This window comes from Sarcophilus harrisii, chromosome 4 (assembly GCF_902635505.1).
Source record: "Sarcophilus harrisii chromosome 4, mSarHar1.11, whole genome shotgun sequence".
Taxonomy (NCBI): Eukaryota; Metazoa; Chordata; class Mammalia; order Dasyuromorphia; family Dasyuridae; genus Sarcophilus; species Sarcophilus harrisii.
The window spans coordinates 279,362,357-279,382,745 of record NC_045429.1 but is presented as its reverse complement, the minus strand read 5'-3'; the positions used below and the strand labels follow the sequence as shown (position 1 = coordinate 279,382,745).

Sequence of the window (20,389 nt, the reverse complement as noted above, 5' to 3'; positions counted from 1 at the left end):
AAATGAAGCAATTAAGGGGCATAATGAATAGAATGCTGGCTCTGAAGTTAGAATTTACTGAATTCAAATCTGCCCTCAGATATTTACTAGTTGTGGGACCCTGGTCAAATTATTTCACTATGTACCTCAGTTTGTAAAGTGATCTTTGGCAAACCCCTATAGCATCTTTCCCAAGAAAACCTCAAATGAGATCACAAAGAGTTAGATACCACTAAGTGACTAAACAATAACAAAAATGCTTATTGACTGACTGACTAGAGACCCTGTAGCCCAACCCATTCCTGGATGAGAATCTCCTCCACAGCATCAATTAATTAAGCAATCTCCAAGCATTTATTAAGCATCTACCAGCCACTGGCAATATAAAGACAAAAGTAAGACAGTCTTGCATTCTAGTGGGAGGCTACAACATGAACACAATTAGGAAAATACAAAATAATTTCAAGAGGGAAGGAGTTCTGGAGCTTGAGAAATGGCACCGTTGAGTTCTAAGGGGAGACAGGGATTCTATTAGGCAGAAGTGGAAAGTGGGGGTACCTTCCAGGCATGGGAATTTACCTATGTAGTCACAGTGCTTATATAGCTTTAACTTTTACAAAAGTGCTCTTTATATTTCTTATCTCTTTTTATCTAGCTTTATCCAGACTTATCTCATTTATCTTTCCTAAAGTGCTATCCTTATCCTCATTTTACAGACTGAGAAAACAGGTCAAGAGAGATCAAATAATTTGTCCAGGGTCACACAGCTGCTAAGTATCTGAAGCAGGATTAACTCAAGTCTAGGACTCAATCTGCTACAACACATGGATTCCATATGTGTGTGTGTGTATAGTGTACATATATGTGCATATATGTGTGTATATACTTATGGAACAGCTATCAGGGCAATTTGACTGACATGGATGGTGCATGAAGGAAAATAATATAAAAGAAGTTTGAAAAATTAGAAAAAAGCCAAATTGTGGAGGATTTAAAAGTCAAATTAAAGATTTCTATACATTTTAGATAGGTTTATTGCAGAGGCAATTGAGAGCCATTGAAGATTTTTGAAGTAGAGAGGACTTCATTAAACCTGTGTTTTTAGGAATATAAATATGGTAGATGGAGGGAGTCTTGGAGAAGGAAAAAATGGAGGGAATATATGGTATCCAAATGAGAGGTGATGAGGTCCCAAACTAGAGTAGAACTACTTATAAGTAGAGAAAAGAATATAGGTATGACAGTAACAGCAAGATTGTGCAACTATGAAAGACTTGGTTCTTTTCAGTAGTTCAGTAATCCAAAGCAATTCCAATACACTTTAGATAGAAAATGCCATCTGCATCCAGAGAGAGAACAGTGGAGACTGAATGTAAATCAACATATGCTATAGTCATGTTTTTTCTTCTCTTTTCCCCCTTTTGTTCTGATTTTTCTCTCCCAATATGATTCATAAAAAAATGTGTATTAAAAATTAATGTACATTATAACCAGAAAAAGAAAACAACTTTAAAAAGAATACAAGTATGGAAAATGTCATGAGCTAAGAGAGAGAGGGCAAGAGTTGGTATAAGGGAAGACCCTGGGTGCTGTCCTAGAGAAGCAGCCTCTTTCTGTAGATTTTTGATGAGAACATCCTGATGGCCTTGGCAAAGCCCCCAGCCAAGGAGCAGATGGAGATAACATCAAGGAAGACTACACCAACCCTTTTAGCCTGCAACCTCAGAAGAGATTAATCACAGATGTCTGGAAGCTTTTGGGTCTGAGGTGCAGAAGGGCAGTAGAACAATATCCTAAGAGAACACCATCATGAATTAATTTCATGCCCAAGTTAAGAATATAATGGTGTGGCTTCTTGATAGTGATGCATTGGTTCTGTATTTTTCTATATTCTTTTTCACCCTTCTTACGCCTCTGCTCTAGAACCCAACCTACAATTTACCTGTGGTCCTTGCCACAACCCAGGCCACTCAAGTGTATTTATTGCATTCTAGAGCTGCCAGAGAGGTACTGTGGTACCAGAAGCACTGGATTTGGAAACTAGAGAGATATGTTCAAATTTCAATTCTGATAACATGTAGCCCAATGATTCTGGGCAACTCATTTAAGCTCCTGAGCCTCGGTTTTCTCTTCTGTAAAATGGGAATAGCAATATTTACCTGATGAACTCCTGAGATCATTTTTAAGGAAAGCATTTTAAGAGTTATAGAAGCTTCTCATTTTTTTTCCCTTTTTGATCTGATTTTTCTTGTGCAGTATGATAAATGTAGAAATACGTATAGAAGAATTGCCACATATTTAACATAAAAAAGAATTATAGGAGTTTTTTTTATCATCTTTTTAATTGAGGCAATAGGGGTGACTTACTATACATCACACAACTAGTAAGTATCTGAGGCAATATTTGAATTCAGCTCCTCCTGATTCCAGGGCCAGTGCTCTATCCACTTATCTGCCACTTCCGATCACCCTTAATACTAGTGCCTTCTTTCTAAGACCATCCTCAATTAACTTATCTGTCTATATCTTGTTTGTTAATAGGTGTTTGAATGTTGTCTCCTCCATTGAACTGTGAGCTCCTTGATAACAGGAAAGGGTTTTTTATTTTGTTTTGCCTTTCTTTGTATTCTCAGTACTTAGCTTAGTTCCTTGGCACATAGTAGGGCCTTAATAAATGCTTATTTTGAGGGGAGAGGGTTTGTTTTTCAAGTTTCAGTTTAGAGTTTATTCATAAAGCATCAGTCAAGGAATGGTATTCAAGCTACTTAAATGATTATTGTTTAATATTTGCATCACATGTATTACACAAGTCGATTTATCATTGCATCTTAATATAAATACTTTAGATCTTTCACTAATCCTTGGGATTTGGGTCTTTTAAAAACTGGTTTGTAATTAAAAATGCAATAAAATCATCGGTAACTGTGAGTAGTCTCTTTATATACATCTCTAGTTGGGGATGGGATGGTTGGACTCTGTAACCAACTCTTTATTACTCCTAATAATACTTCTAGTGGTAATGCTTTCCATAAAATAGTTTCTCTTTACTTGATTACTTACTATATGACATCCATTAAGTGGACCACCTATTGGCTGAGAAGCTTTTTATTTATTTCTTGTTGACTGGCTAAAGAACTCCCCATCATTGTATTTTATGTATCTTTCTCTGTTATTGTTGTTGTTCAATCATGTCCGACTCTTTGTGATCCCATTTGGGGTTTTCTTGGCAAAGATGCTGGAGCCTTGCCATTTCTTTTCCAGCTCATTTTACAGATGAGGACCTGAGACAGGCAGGATTAAGTGGCTTACCCAGGGTCACACAGCTAATAAGAGTCTGAGGACAGATTTGAACTCATGAAGATGACTTACTGACTTCAAACCTGATGCTTGATAGAGTGCCACCTAGCTGTCTCTCTTTTAATAATTGCTTATTGACTTGTTTACTGTAGAGAATTGTAGTTTTTATTATGTGTGTATAGATATATTTATTCACTGATTCAAATACCATGATTTCATCAGTGTCAGTATTCCTGACTTCATCAATACAGATCACAACCCAGTCACCACATGGTGGATGGAGAGTCTAGGTGAATTGTTCAGCACCTGCTACTTTGCCCTCTGTTGATGAACTCTCTCTACCTATCAATGATTGGCCCTGAATAGCAGACAAGCAGGTCATTCCTGGAGAATAACCTGGGTCATTTCTGACAAATTCAGGCTGTAGTTTTTATTCATGTGAGAAATGTGTCCTTCTCCAGTATCTCAGCCTGACATGGAAGTCAGCCTTGGCTCTTTTAGGCTATAATAATCATGTATGACAAACTCGTGAGTGTCTAGTACATCTTGTCAAAACTTGTAATAATATGTATGAATACCATTAAAACTTTTTTTGGCTTTTCTCAGTCTCTTTCCTCATCTCTGTCTCTGTCTCTGTGACTCTGTCTCTGTCTCTCTTCTTCTATCAGGTACAGTTTTCATTTGGGGTAGGATTTATTTATGTGATCAGGAAATGCTCCTTTTGGCAGAGCCTTGATGCATCTTTGGAAGTCTGCCCTTTTTTCTTTCTCAGGGGGTGTTTCACCAATATGACATAAGAGAAACCATTCAAATACAATTACTTTAATTCAATTAGGTACCAAGATTCAATCTACTTTCCTTGAGAGTGTTTTAGGATAAAAAGGGCTTAATGGAACTATATAAGGAGAGCTAAAACAATCAAGAAAATTGAGGAGGGGGAGTGATGAGTGGGGTGGAAGGGAAAGCTGGCTTCTAGCTGAGATGAAAAAACAAATTAGTCTTTGAAGTTTGGAAAACTGACAGCTTTGGGGGAAGGTCCCAGAAATATAATTGAAACTTTTAATATTATAGTGGATGAGGTAGGAAAACTTATATGTATTCCAATTCTTAGAATACTAGACCTGGAAGCAGAGAGATTAAAGTTCAAAATAAGTAGAGGTGGTGTGTGATAATACAAATAACATTTTATTTAAAGTGAGAGAACCTAGGATTCAGAAACCAGATCAGCTACCTTATGACTATGTGTTTGTAGAGAAGCCATTTCTCCTCTATTTCTAGTCAATCAATAAATATTTATTAAGTATCTATTTTTGCCAAGTCTCACCTACATGGCATAATGCCAAGAGTGCCAGGCTTAGAGTCAGGAAGACCTGAGTTCAAATATGGTTTTAGACATTTATTAGCTGTTTGACTCTGGGCAAGTTACCTGATCTCTGTTTGCCCCAGTTTCTTCAGCTATAAAATGGGGAAAATAACATACCTCACAGAATTATTGTAAGAATCAAAAGAGATAATATTTGCAAAGCATTTAGAATGGTACCTGACACATAGTAAGTTCTTAAGAAATGTTTGTTCCCTTCCCTTTCCTTGCCCTTTAATTTATAGAGGGAAGGAGGTCCAGAAAAATGAAACAACATTCCCAAGAGTCACACAGCTATTAAATGGCCAAGCCAGGATCTAAATCCAGGATCTCCACCAACAAGTCCAACAGGCAGTCTCCTGATTACACTTGCCCCTTTTAAAATTCCCCCACAACAACTAGCACAATGCTTTATAAATGGTACTGAAAGTATATAATTGGTTACATGTTTGTGGTGCTTAAAGATTTATTATCATTATTATTATCAATATAGCACTATAACATTTACAATGCAATTTAAATACTTACTACAAGCCCATGAGCAAATATTATTGAGCCCATTTTACAGAGAGCATCAGTCACACAGCTACTAAGTGCCAGAACAGGCATTTATGTGCAAATATCTGATTTACTTCTCCAAAGCAGAGTTAAGAAGCCTAGACTATCTGATTGCTTCTCCTTCCCTTTCCTACTCCTACTTCATTCTCTTGCTCCAGTTTTCAGTGGGTTGAGACCATTCCCTAGAAATCCCAGTTTCCAAGTTCAATCTACTTCTCCTACTACCACCACCCAACTTGCCCCTCCCACCTTTCCTCCAATTCACATCACTCTAGCATAGGAAGCCAGTTCCAGGATTAATTTGAGGGACATTTCCTGATCAGTCTCACCTGAACCCTTTGTCTCCCATTGCCTTTGTCTGTCTAGCTAATAGTAGATTAAAAGACAGGATGGAATGAAAGATTGTTTCACCCAAAACACACACACACACAGAGAAAGAGACAGATTCAGAGAGAGAGAGAGAGAGAGAGAGAGAGAGAGAGAGAGAGAGAGAGAGAGAGAAAAGAGAGAGAGAGAAGAGAGACAGACAGAGAGAAGAACAAAAACACTTCTGTCCTCCTATCCTGGAAGCTATATATAAGATTAAAAAAAAAAAGAAAACCATCACAAGCATTTATTAAGCACCTCCTGTACATTGTAGGAAGTTGGATACCAGTTTCTAAAGGACAGATTTCTTTTTTATTTATTTTATGTTATTTTTATAATTTCATATAAAATCCACAGTTTTGTTATTTGTTATCTCTTTTTTTGTCTTTATATCCCAGCATCTACCATAATCATAGGCTTTTAATAATTGCCAGTTCATTGATTGACTAATTGATTGCAGAATACCATGTTAGGCATTAAGAGGGAGGAAAAATAAATGTTAATTAAGAGACTGTTCCCTGTCCTCTCCCAGACTGCATCTGCACCCTTAAGAAAACTCTTTTCTGGCCAGATGCTAAAACAGAAAAGGCAAATCTGCCTGCCTGAGTTATTGACAACACGGACAAACTCTGCTTCAGAAAATGTGAAAAGCAGTCCGAGTTGGAATGAAGGGCTTTGTTCCCCCTTTCCTGCCCCCCCAAGAACCCTCGTGGCTTTGCTGCTCCATGGAAAGACCACCTGGCCTCATTCACTGAAGTCAGCTGGCCCAGAGGGATCTCCTCTCCCATGCCTTCCCCCACCTCACTTACCCTGCAGTTGCTCAGCTCCTCCACTGACAAGATAATGGTACCACACTTCTTCCCAGGGACCCCGCTGAGAAAGGGAAAGAGCTGGTGTTAGACAATGGACCCCCGCAACCCAGGCAGCCCCTTTCTTCCCTACCACTCCCCCTCCTCATCCCAGCACTGGCTGCAGACCAGCCTTACCCCCACAGAAAGAAGTCTCCTGGAACATTTAGGAAATGTGTAAATCTCAGATCTGGGATTTCCTCAGCTCAGAAATTTCCCCTGCCAGCAGCAGCAGAACTACCCATCTAACACTGAGTAACCCAAAGAATTGTCTGAGGCACAAAATGATTTCAATGACAGGCAGAACCTGAACTCAGATCTTCCCGACTTCAAATCCAACACCCTCTCTCCATTGTGCTAGGTTGCCTTTTAGAAGCAACTTTTGCTATTGTTCAGTTATTTCAGTTGCGTCCGTCTCTCTGTGACCCCATTTGGGATTTTCTTGGCAAAAATACTGGAATCGTATACCATTTCCTTCTCCAGTTTATTTTATATATAAGGAGACTGAGGCAAATAGGGTAAGTGACTTGCCTAGGGTCACACAGCTAGTAAGTCTCTAAGGCTAGATTGTAATTCAAGTCATCCTAACTCCAGGTCCAATGCTCCATTCACTTACACTATTTAGCTGCCTAGAAATGAGTACTCAAAGACAAATTCCCCCCAAGCCTAGAGTTAACTTCCTTTTCTCCTTCAGAATTAACTATATTTTCCTATCTCAGCTCCCCGTCTTGAGAGCCAAACTGGGGCGGGGAGAGGGATTGGGGAGGCAAAGGAGGGGGATTGGATTATTTGCTGTCTAGGATAGGAAGGTGGGGATAAGGGAAGAAGAGAATTTTTTTTTTGGAAGAGTGAATGTTGAAAACTATCTTTGCATGTGTTTTGAAAATAAAAAGCTATTATTTAAAAAATGATCATTAAAATGTGGAAATATGTTTAAAAGAATTGTACATGTATAATATATAGTGGATTATTTGCTGTTTGGAAAGGATGGGGGAAGGGAGAGAGAAAAAAATTGGAACACAAGGTTTTGCAAGGGTAAATGTTGAAAACTACTTTTGCATATATTTTGAAAATAAAAGCTATTATTTAAAAAAAAAAGAAGGAGGAAAGAAAAACAAAAGATCACTTCTGAAGGGAAAAGCACACGGAAAGTCAATTAGCCCTTCCATGTACCTATAATTTCTATAGTTTCATTGCTATGCAAACACCAATGCAGACTGCAACTCCTTATCAAGTCTTCCTTCACCTGATGAAGGCCAGACTTCTGGTGATAAAGCTAATAGCTAGGCTATACTTCAAAGGACAGTCACATAAACCACCAACAACGCCATATCAAAGTCTTTGCAGGTTCATAAAATCTACTTAGAATTCACCCTCACATAAGTTTTAAGAACCAAGGGCTGTTTCCGAGTCATGGTAAGGAACTGAAAGAGGACTTTAGTGGAAGTCCACAGTTGACATTATCCCATTACCTTCTCTCCCTCCCCCCCATAAAAACCAAACATTAAACTTCCTTTGACTTAATCTGCTCAGGGTCACCCAGGCAGTATAAAAAGGGAGAAGTGTTAAGGAGAAAGTCAGAAGAAAAAGTAAACTGGAACCCAAGTTGTTATCTGAAGCCCAAGGCTTCCTATCTTTGAGTACTTAGGATAGGATTTAATCTTTTGACCTGACCAGAAAGCTCAATCTCCCCAAATCCAGAGTTTACTCTAGGACTGCAGTTCTCAAACTTTTTGGTCTTAGACCGCTTTAAAAATTATCAAAGAACTGGAATATTTAGGTAGTTCTGGGGATAGAGCACTGACCATGGAAGAAAGAGTACCTGAATTCAAATCTGGCTTCAGGCACTTACCAGCTGTATGACCCTGGGCAAGTCACTTAACTCCAATTGAAGGTACCAAAAAAATTACTGAAGAACCCCACAAAGAGCTTTTGTTTATGTGAGTTATATTTATTGCTATAGGACGTTAAAACATCTTAGCATGATTATGAATGTAGTTTTGGTCTCATACAGTACCCACCAGGGGGAACTCATATGAGAACAGGGCTTTAGGAAAATTTCCATCACTAATTTATCCAAAGCTCTTGAGCCCTTCCTCAGTGGGTGTCTTGGGGCAGGGATTAACTCTATACCCCTGTCCAAGTCTGGATTTGCATATGGCCACAATTTGGATTCATATCTGGTCTTCTAAGAGCTGGTTTGGTTTTTCCCAACATTCTGTATAGGAAAGAAGGAACCTTTGACCTTACCCATTTGATACTGATGGAATATGTTTGCCAGTCCTGGCATTCAAGCTGAATGTTCCTATCCTGAAGGAGAAAGACAGACAGACAAACAGAAAAAGAAACAGCAAGACAAAGGTGAGGAGCAGGATGGTGAGCAGGCTGCCCCTTCCTAACTGAACTTGGTAGTTTTTATCTATTCTAGAGGCTTCCAACACAGCTTCTTTCCACCCCTTTCCATACTATTGCTCTTACAAACCAGTCCCTTACCTTTATTTCTCATCCCACTGTTTTAATTTTGCCTTCCTCATTAAACTAAAACCTCATTAAGGGCAAAGGTTTTTCTTAAATTTCCTTGTTTTTCTCTTTCCCTTCCCTTATATCACACTGGTCATGAACAGTTTAGTTTCATGGACTTAAATCTGACAACACATCTCTTGGAAGCTATCAGGTCTCCTCCCCTCTTCTTTCACCAACCCTGCTTAATAGGGAATATAGACACATTTAAGGGTTTACTAAGTATCTGGGGCTAGGACTACTGAAGTCTTTTTAAACAGAGGCTGTACACTCCCAAGTGTACCAGATCATCATTATAATGGCTAACATTTATATAGTGCTTATTCTGTGCCAGGCACTGTGGTAGGAACTTTACATTTTCTCATTTAAGCCTCACAACAATCCTTAAAGGATGATGATGATGATGATGATGATGATGATGATGATAATGATGATGATGATGATGATGATGTGAAGTAGCTTCTAGAAGGAAAGCTAGGTTGCACAGTGGCTAGAGAACCAAATCTGGAGTTAGGAAGATTCATCTTCCTTAGTTCAAATCCAACCTCAAATATTCACTAACTGTGACTTTGGGCAAGTACTTTATCCTGCTTGCCTCAGTTTCCTCATCTGTAAAATGAGCTGGAGAAAGAAATGGCAAAGCACTTCAATATCTTTGTCAAGAAAACCCCCAAGAGGATCATGATGGAAACAACTGAACCACCACAAGAAAAGCATATAACACTTTAAGGTTTATAAAGTACTTTCCATATATTATCATCTTCTTTGAACTCCACCATCCAGTCTGGCAAGTGCTGTCATTATCTCCTTTGGATTCAATATTTCTCAACTCCAATTGATCTTTCCCCTAAAACTATCCCTACTTCCAATTTCCTCATTTCTACTAATGACACCACTGCCCTCCTCAGACTCACTACAGAATCACAAATTTTTAAAAAAAATATCTTACTATCCTCACTGTACCAAAGAGGGAACTGAGGCAAGCTGAGGTAAAGTGATTTGCCCAGATTCACCCAAATGATAAATTTCTGAGGTCAAATTTTAATTCAAGTTCAAATTAGTTTCATTTCCCTGTGAATGAAATTTGGATTAAAATGTAATTGGGAAATGTTTAACAAAATAAATAAAAATATAATAGAATATAGATTGAGTTATCTATGTTCTAGTTTTTTTTTTTTGTTTCTACATCAATATGGGACCTACAGGGATGCTTGTGTGTGGCTTAATGGCTTGTTTCTATTTGTGTATAACACCACTGGTCTACGGCAGGGGTCCTCAAACTTTTTAAATAGGGGGTCAGTTCACTGTCCCTCAGACTGTTGGAGGGCGGGACTATAGTAAAAACAAAAACTTTGTTTTGTGGGCCTTTAAATAAAGAAATTTCAGAGCCCTGGGTGAGGGGGATAAATGTCCTCAGTTGCTGCATCTGGCCCACGGACCGTAGTTTGAAGACCCCTGGAGGCCCTCTACACCATATATTTTGATACTGTTTACATTTACTCATTCATTTGCTCATTCATTCAACATATACTGATTGCCCACTATGTTTAATGTACTATGAGGAGATAGAAGAAATATATAGAACCTGCTCTTAAGGACCTCAGAGTTTAAAAAAGGAGGTAAGACATACAGAAAATACTCAACAAGAAACTGGATAATTCTCCCTTTGATTTCCATGTCTCTGGCAAGTGAGCTTCTTGGTTTTTTTTGACAAATCTCAGGCCTCCACTCACATCTTGCAACCTCCTCAGCAGGGCTTTATTTTCTGCCTCCCCCAAGTTTTCCAGCATCCCTTTGTGTTGTGTTCCCCTGTTCGAATATAAGATCCTTGAAGGCAGGGACTATACTGTTTCCTTGTATTTATATTTTCAGTAATTTAGCGTGGAATCTATTAAGTCTTTAATAAATGGTTTATTTCTCCATAAGGAACATACCAAAATCAGTAGAAAAAGACAGATACAACTGGTTGGGAACAACTAAGGAGAGCTTTAGAGAGGAAATGGGATTTGATTCCTGCTTTAAGCATACAGTGTCAGATATCTGTCCATTTTTCTTCTCTTCTCTTTGTAAAATGCGATAGTAATACCTTACATCCTTTCCAACTCTGAAATGTATTGTGCATCATCTATTTCTCTCGTAGCACAGGTCTGGGCACCTCAATAGAAATGGAATGATGTAGCCATGGAACCACAAAATAAATGTGTTAGAAATCCCCTAATTCAAACTCTTAATTTTATAGATGGAAAATGAAGTCAAGAAAGAGAAAATCACTCTCCTAAAATCACAAGAACCTCAGTCTCTTGATTCCCAAATCCAGGGCCCCTGTCATCACATTATACTGACACGAGACTACAAAGCTTCTTCCCATCTCCCTGAACCCCCTCCCTTTCTTGCTATGGATCCACAGACAGCCAAGTTCTCAAAGATCCCCAAACGCTCAATAATAAATGGATAAGCAGTATTCTCCACCCCCACCAGGCCCCTTGGTGAGGACCAGCTGGATCAGAGAGATGGATTAGAGAGGCTTCTGTCCCCCATGGGAGTAACCTTGCCTGTCTCGGAGGAAATCAGAGAGAAGAAGGCCTTTCTGACCTTCCTGGGTCTTTGGGTCCATCAGACCTGTTTCCCTAGGCAGACAAATGACCTAGAAACTGCCGCCCCCACACTCAGACAAAGGCGCAGATGCAACCCACGGTTTTTACCACCAGCTGGGTTGTACAGAGGAAGCTGAAAGCTCCCAGTAGGTGACCAGACTCACTCCCAGGAGCCTACCCCCAACTCCCCTGCCCTTCCACTACCCCAGAGAAACATACTCCCATCACCTACTTTCCCCCACCACCACCACCTACAGCTCCCAACTCCTGACATGGTTGAGAAGGCAGCCTATTATTCCCTGACTAAGGAGCTGTCAGTCATCCTATGTGTTATCTTCCTTCCCCCTTTTCTTCTACCCAATTTTCCCCCCTTCTCGTTAATGCCTCTGGGGCAGGGAGGAAAGGGCTGGCAGATTAGAAAAAACTAAAATTACATTTACCTTCCAGTGCATGAGGCAGCCTAGGTTTATAAAGAACATGGAATTTGGCTTCAGAGGAAAGACCCAAATCCTGGTGATGCTGTTTTCTAACTGAAAATAACTGCCCTTTTCTGGACCTCAGTTTCCTTGTTTATAAAATGAGAGGGTCAAACTAGGTGATTTCTAAGGTGCCCTCTGGTGCTAAACATATGATCCATGATCATTCAGAGGCCAGCTGAAACTCCTGGTCCTTCATGAAATCTTCCCTGACTATCCCTTCCCATGTTTTTCGCTTCCTTCTCTTTTCTTGTTGCTATTAAAATTAGGACCTTACCATGTGGTATTTGTATCTCTGCTTTAGGGCTTTTCCCCCTTTTATTTTTTATTACACTAATACATATTTATGAAATAAAATAAGCATTTCTATAACAGTATAATTTTTTAAAAAGATTGTACATAAAGCTGCAAATCTACTATGCATAACTTTCTATTCCTTTCAAATATGCAACAAAATTCCCATGCAAATTTCTTCTTTTCTCTCCTCTACTTTAGTTTTGCTTTTCTCTATAAACTGAAAGTTCTTAGACAACGAATTGTGTCTTATGTCCTTTTGGGTTCGCCCACATTACAGTAGTGGTGGGATTAGAATTGTAGTACTGAGTAAGTACCAGCTTAGGGTCATGGATGTAAAGTCTGCCGATATACCTGGATTCTGTTGGAAGTCATAAAGTGATCTTTCCTGTTCTTTCCCCAGTTTTTGCTTGTTAGGAAATGTGGCAGCATTCAAGGGCTTATTGGGGATCTGGGGCTAAGGTTACTAAACCAACAGAGGAAAAATGCTTGGGAAAGGGGAATAAGAAGGAAAAATTAGAGAGAAACTGTCAATTAAAACCTGAATTCTGCTCACAATCTTCAACTTAGTGATATTGGAAGATATCCAAAGATGGAGTATGCTGATGAAATGGAATTAATCCCCCTCCTCTTGCTAGTATGATCCCTCCCTAAATTAGCCTGTTTTCATTTAATATATACAGTTATTCCTTCTACATCTTGACTTTTCCCCCTGGGGTTTTGATGTATAGAGGATTGACATAAGAAATTAAATGGGAATTTGGGGGGAGTTTTATAAAAGCCCAGACAACACAGAAAAAGTTTAGAAACTCAGAAATACATAAAGTATATGAATAGTATTATATAATATCAGTATATTTTATCCCTTAATATCATCATAATTCAGATTTCTTCTCTGATACAAAGGGAGGGCCCAAACTTTTTACACAGATTTTCTAGATTGCAAGGGGTGTCATACCCCTAACCCTAGCGATGTAAATGCATGTATACATTTACTCTCCATTAGATTATAAGATTCTGGAAGGCAAATATTTTTTCGCTTGTTTTTGTATTCTATTTAGCATATATAGTGCCTAGCACATAGTAGACACTTAATAAATGTTCATTGATTGAGAGATTGAGCATGCTTGAAGGAAAGAACAAAGAGGGTTGGCCCTGTGAGTCCTTCCACAAGCTCTGGAGCTTTCATTCATGGGAAAACTCTGCTTCTGGTCCAAGCCATCCCAGAACCAATCTGAGACAGCTCCATGGCTAGCACCAAAAAAGACATCAGCAGTGGGGCCCCTCCCCTTCTCCATTTGCTCACCCCCCTCAATCCTTTCCCCAATCCTAGATAGTCCCAGAACCCATATAGCTCTAAACCTTTGCCTTCATCCTCCTCCTTAATTGCTTAACTCTTATAGGGCTTGGAGGAAATGAAAATCAGAATCTCCACTGGGGAGGGGGAGATGAGCTGGAGGACTACAAGGATTCACCAGTCATGCTACCACTGGCTCCTAAGATTCTTACCTAAGTTCTTACCATCTATGCCCTGCAATATCCCAGCACTGTTAAGTAATTTAGGCAACTTAATTACTTAAGTAACTTCTAGAACTTGTCAATCACTGTACCCTAAGGATGCTCAGCCCTTTCCATTTGTCCTGTGGCTAAATTTTCTTTCATTTACTATCCCCACAGATTAGAGTAGCTCTGAGAGTTAAGACTTTTTTTTTCTATTTATATCCTTTAAACTTGTAAAGTATGGCACATAGTAAGCACTCAAATATTTTTTTCTTCATTCATTCATTCATTCTAGGAAGGACAGTTGCAGAGGTAGTTTCATCAAATGCTACTTTTTCCACTACCACACTCCTCATAAATAACTCTTTCCTTAGTGAGTCTGGTTATCTGAGGAGTGTCTGGGTGGCTGGTCATTTTCAAGGCTTTGTAAAGGACCATGAGAGAGGTGGATGGTCAGAAAACCTGCAGCAATTAAATTCCTCCCAAATACTCAATAAACTCATGATCACCCAACTAAATTTACTAACACATCAAAATAAAACCCGAACATTTATTCAATTAAATGCCTATTTTGTGCAAGGCACCAGGCGGGCCAAAATTGTCATTCACACTATATTAAGCTAAATGGACCACCCGTTTCTGTTTCCTCCCCACACACTTACGTGAGGGGCTTCTCCAGACGACTCCCAGGGGACCCCACAATCTCTCCCAGAGTGCAGAAGGCCTGACCCAGGAAATCCTACAAGGACATGGAAAGAGTCTGTTGTCATCCACATGCCATTTCTAACCCCAAACCTCAGCTCCAACCCTTTCAGGTGCTACTTCATTACCAAGGTGTCTTTTAGCTCTATAATTCTGACTTCATATGCATGTATTGTTACGTGTTGTTCAGTTATATTTGACTCTTCATGACCCCATTGGAAGTTTTCTTAGCAGAGATACTGGAGTAGTTAGCCATTTCCTTTTCCAGTTCATTTTACAGATGAGGAAACTGAGGCAAATAAGGTGATGTGATTTGCCCAGGATCACACAGCTAGTAAGTATCTGAGACCAAGTTTGAATTCTTCTTGACTCCAGGTCTGGCTCTCTATCCACTATGCCATCTAGCTATCCCAACTGTATGTGTAGAAAGACCTTCTGTGTAGTAGGTATCACATATTTACTATCTCATTGAAGGTCCCTTATAGGCTATCTAGTCCAATTCACTCAAAATAATGGGAAAACTGAGTCCAAAAGAGATTAAATAACTTAGCCACCATAGTACCGCCAATATCAGAGAAAGGGTTCAAAACAAGATACTCTGATTCCAAAGCCAGCCCTCTTTCCACTGATTATCTGGTGCCCATGTTACAAGAAAAGAACCAGAGGCTCCCAAAAGAAAATACTTTACCGAGGCCAGATGGTATGTGAATGGCAGAATTGATATTAAAACACAAGCCAGTTAATACATCAAACTCAATGAGTCCCAGAACCCTAATAATCAAGATCAAGGGAGAAGAAAGTAGGATCGTTGAATCCCTGAGGAAATCATTTAGAGACTGATGAAGGGGAGAAGTGGGTAATTGCCTCGGTGTAGAAATTAAAATCAAGAAGATTCATGTTAGCCCATTGTAAATTTGTTGTTTTTGAGTCATTTCTCAGTCATGTCTGACTCTTTGTGACTCATTTGGGGTTTTCTTAGTAAAAGATATTGGGAGAAAATGGTTTGCCATTTCCTTCTCCAGCTCATTTTACAGATGAGGAAACTGAGGCAAACAGAGTGAAGTGATTTGTTCAGGGTTGTCTGAGGCTGGATTTGATTTCAGAAAGCAGAGTCTTCCTAACTCCACACCCAGTGTTTTATCCACTGCACCATCTAGCTGATATTTAATATTAAATCAAAAGGAAAACTATTTTAATGATTTTATTTTTTTTGAGGCAAGGTCACACCACTAGAAGCCAAATTCGACCTCAGATCCTCCCATCTACAGGGCCAATAGTCTATCCACTATGCCACCTGCTCTTAACCCACAGCATTTAATAGTGATGCTTTGGAGAGGAAAAATGTTTGTGCCTAGTAAGTAGCTGATGACTCTTTATATAAGTATACAAGGCTACCAGGAAAGACATGGCTTCTGCCTTAGTGAATTTAGTTAGCAAATTTTAGACTAGAGACTACTAGGTTAGGTAAGACATAAATAAATAGGCATGATATAATAATAGCTAACATTTATGTAGTGCTTTAAGCAGCAGTGGGCTGGTTGCTGATTGCAAAAAAAAATGCATAACCCATTTTTTACATTAAATTTACATTATTAACATTTTCTCCATCACTCTTTTAAGTCTAGAAAAATCAACAAAATAACAAATTCAACCCTGTTTTGTAACATTTGCTTATTTCACATTCAAAATTTAACACTTGATTCTCACAAACTAGCACAAACTAGCTCCAACACATTTCTGGCTTTCAGATTTGCTGAATGTAGGAAAAATATTATTTAATTAAAAATAAAAGATTTGCTGAATGCTTTACATACATCACCTCCCACAAAGTAGAACAAGATTGGTGCACAAGAGAGTTACACAAGAGTGGAAGTACAAGGAGAGTTGGAAAAAATCATTTTGAACAAGGGATTGTGACCAAAGATAAGCATTGATTACTTAATAATAATAATAATAATAGATAATCAAATGTATCAAGTCCCTGCTATGTGCCAGGAACTGGCATATAAAGAGAAAAAAGCCACTCCTTGCCACACCAATGAAGACTTCATGGAGGAGGCGGTAATAGAACTCAATGGAATGGGAAGGCTGAATTTCAACTAATAGAGATGGTTTGGGATTGGAGTCTGTGGATAAGACAAAGGAGAAAAAAAGGTCCCAGGTACAGTTAATGGTTTGAGGAAAATGGGGGCAGGAAAACTCTTGAATTGTTTCAGGAAAGGTAAATAGTCAGCTTTGGTTGACGTGTGTCCAACACATGAAGGGAAATAGCTGGACCTAGGAAACTCAGTAGCCCAATGGATAGAATGCTGAGCCTAGAGTCAGGAAGCCCTGAATTCAAATCCAGCCTTAGACATGTACTAGCTGTATGACCTCCAGTTAAGTAGTTTAAACTGTCTGCCTCAGTTTCCACAACTAACTACAAAATGGGGATCACAGTAATATCCACCCCCCTATTGTTGTTGGGTTGGTCAGATGAGGTAATATTTGTTAAAATATTTAGTACAATTTAAATCTGGCCTCAGACACTAGCTGGGTGACCCTGGCCAGGTCCCTTCAGCCTATTTGCTTCAGATTCTCCTCATCTGTAAAATATACAGAAGGAAATGGCAAACCACTCAGTATCTTGGCCAAGAAAATCCCAAACGAGGTCACAAAAGAGTAGGATAGGACCAAAGTTGAATGCCAACAAATTTAGAGTAAATGTTCCTTCCACCTTTTCCTTCTTGGAGACTGAGGAAGGTCTGGATAAAGGTTCTGTACCTGGTACTCAACAAACATTTCAGAAATTAAGAAAGCAACGGCCTGATACTTACATGCTTGGAGAGATCAGGACTCTTAGAATCCACATCATACCTGTGAAGGATACAAAAAAGAGCAAGGATGATAAACCCAGGTCAGCCTTGCCATTCCCAGATCTCAGAAGACCACTCAAGGAAGTAGCTACTTTATATAAAAGACCAAAGATTACACATAGTCTCCCGCTATGAAGCTAGTACTTTGGCCATTGGGAAATAATCTTTCCTTCAATACTCAGTGTCCCAATGCATCCTTCTGGCCTTGGACTAATGGATAACTACCTGGATATCCCCTCTTTTTTCTAGGAGTCTGGACTCCCTCCTTCTCACACCTGAGAGCATCCCCTTCCTTCTCCTTCTGACACATCTCCAGACACCCATCTCTTTCAGTCTCTCTTTATAACCAAATCCTGGATCCCAGCCCTGGAAAGCACCCATCAAGAAAGAGTCATTAGCTTCTCAGTAAGCACAGGCATTTTTTCTTTTTGAAATGTCACTGTTAAAATGTTACAGGGTTTTTTTTTTTCTTTCTGATTTAATGTAAAACACCAACAATAGACTAATATGAGCCTTCTTGCTTTAAATTTCTACATGTAGGCAGTTTCCCACCTCCCCCTTCATTAGAGTCTAAATGATTTCTTATGTTCTCCAAAGCTCCCATTCTGCCCTTATAACCTTTGGCCTCTAATGTCACTACTAGGTCTGTGTTCCAAAGACAATATAAAAGAAGGGAAAAGACTCTTTTCCTGTGCAAAAATATTTGTAGCAGCTCTGCCTGTGATGGCAAGGAACTGGAAACTGAGTGGATGCCCATCAGTTGGAGAATGGCTGAATAAGTTGTGGTATATGAATGCAATGGAATATTGTTGTTCCATAGGAAATAATGGGCAGCCTGATTTCAACCTGTTTTTTCACAGCACCGGGCTACTCTCACTATCCTAGCTGGGTGTTTTCAGAAACTCTGAGAAGTCCCTTTCCCACCTCATCAGAAAACCTACTTGACTGTCCTGAGTTAGCCTTAGGCAAAAGGGATATGATTCTCTTATGAGGCTAGGATTATATTAAGCTTTCTCAGGCACTGATAGTCACAGGAAAGGAAAAAAGAACCTAAGAGGCAGGAATATGTATGTCTGTATATATATTAGGTATTTATACAAATGTTTGGGTATGTGTGTACATATGCATACATATTCCCTTCCATCATTATATTCTCGATATAACCTATAGATTTTCTACATAAACTTTTATATTCCTTTTACATTTCCTATATATGTAAATATTGACTATATATTCCAAATATATCACATATATGTCCTCTATTCCCTATATGCATATTACTTACACATATGTGTATGCATATATATATATATATACACATAGAAATGTATACATATATTTGTATATACATAAAATGCCTATATACAGGAAGTCTCAAAAGTTTTCATGTAAATTTAAGCTATGATGGCTTAAAATATTTTAAAACTGCCAACAACTTTTGAAACACTCTTCTTATGCCATATATGTATATATATATGTGTGTGTGTGTGTGTGTATAAAAAAATATATATATACATACACATATATTCACTGTTGCTGTTGTTGTTATTCAGTTGTTTCAGTAATGTCCAACTCTTTGTGACACCATTTGGGGTTTTCTCGGCAAAGATGCTGGAGTGGTTTCACTATATATTCATATAATAATAATAACTAATATTTAAATAGCACGTATTAGGTGCCAGGCACTGTGCTAAGCACTTTACAATTATTGTGTCATCTGATCTACCTACATTAGAAGTGCTATTATTATCCCCATTTTACATTTGAAGAAACTAAGGCAAAAAAAAGTTGTGACTTGCCCAACTAAAGGCATATTTGAACTTAGGGCTTGATTATAGGCCCAGTGCTCTATCCACTGACTATATATATATATATATATATATATATATACATACACACACACACACACACACACACACACACACTCATATATTCCCCCCAATGGAGGGTAGCCTAAGATGCTCCCTTTTTAAAAAATTCTACCAGAACTGTGATTTCCTCAATGAACACCTAGCATGTGTATGTGCATGTATATATATATATACATAAACATATATGCATCTACATACATATCTCCCCTGTATTAAGAGGACAAAAAGTTTCTCTTCAGCTCTTCCTGTATCTTTTTTAGGGACAGTCCCTCTAGCCTGCCCTAGTCCATCTGCTTTTCTCTGTCACTGGGTCTCCCTATTTTACCCAGCCTGGAATTGTAATCAACCACTCATGGCTTAATCCCATTACTGACTGGCACAAAAACTTGGACCTGCTCCATTTCTGGTTAGTGTTATTTCAGTGCCATCCTCCTTAGGTAGCCCGATGGGCCCCTTTCTTCTAAAGAACAGGTCACCGTACTGGTGCTTATCTTAGTGTACGAGTCCCACTGGCTTGGCCCTCCTGTAGTACAGGACTCTAAAGCATAAGAGATCCATTGGATTCAACCTTATCCACAGAAAGAACTACAGGTCTGTGCCTTGGACTATCTGCATTTTCCCCAAGATGTCTGCAAGCAAAATGTCCTCCTTCTCCACCAAAATCTATCTACCTTCCCATACTACTCTGAGAGAAATTAATATTTTGCTACTATATTAACAAACATTAAACTAGGATTCAAGTTTATTTCTCCTTTTTTTTTTAAGGTTCAACTCCCATAGGTCAGTCTGTCATTCTCTGAAGGACATGGTTGATTGATGAGATTAATCATGGGCCAGACCCTACCCAATCAGGATGGGGGGGATATAAACAAATGCATTCTGGGCAAATTCTTGCTCCAAGGAGAAAAGTCCTGACCTTGTAATCCTCCATTAGAATTTAGGGTGACCCCAGCCCATGAATGAGAAAATCAGTCTGGATGGAGATGGATTCCCCTCTCTAGATTGCTAGAGGTAGCTGGGTCTCATCATCAGGCCAGTTCTCAACAGGAAGAATTGAAAACTTATAACCCATTTCCTCATTAAATATTCACCAATCAGGTTGATTTTTCCCTGTCAGGGGTATTCTCTTTTAAAAAAATATTTAAGGCATGCAATGTCTCAATTAGGGG

The 20,389-nt window shown here is 38.9% G+C and overlaps 1 protein-coding gene across 3 annotated transcripts in view; it reads right to left on the bottom strand.

Annotated features, from left to right (window-relative positions):
- Nucleotides 1-20,389, bottom strand: part of CPNE5 (copine 5) — a 188,706-nt gene that overhangs the window by 96,778 nt on the left and 71,539 nt on the right. For 2 of the 3 annotated variants that reach the window (XM_031964965.1, XM_031964967.1), the window contains exons 5-8: nt 17,311-17,350; nt 14,455-14,531; nt 8,659-8,718; nt 6,370-6,433 (exon numbers count right to left, since the gene is read on the bottom strand). In XM_031964965.1, coding sequence (XP_031820825.1) covers nt 6,370-6,433; nt 8,659-8,718; nt 14,455-14,531; nt 17,311-17,350 — 241 coding nt within the window. The remainder of the gene's footprint in view (nt 1-6,369; nt 6,434-8,658; nt 8,719-14,454; nt 14,532-17,310; nt 17,351-20,389) is intronic. The other variant, XM_031964966.1, reaches the window with a different exon arrangement.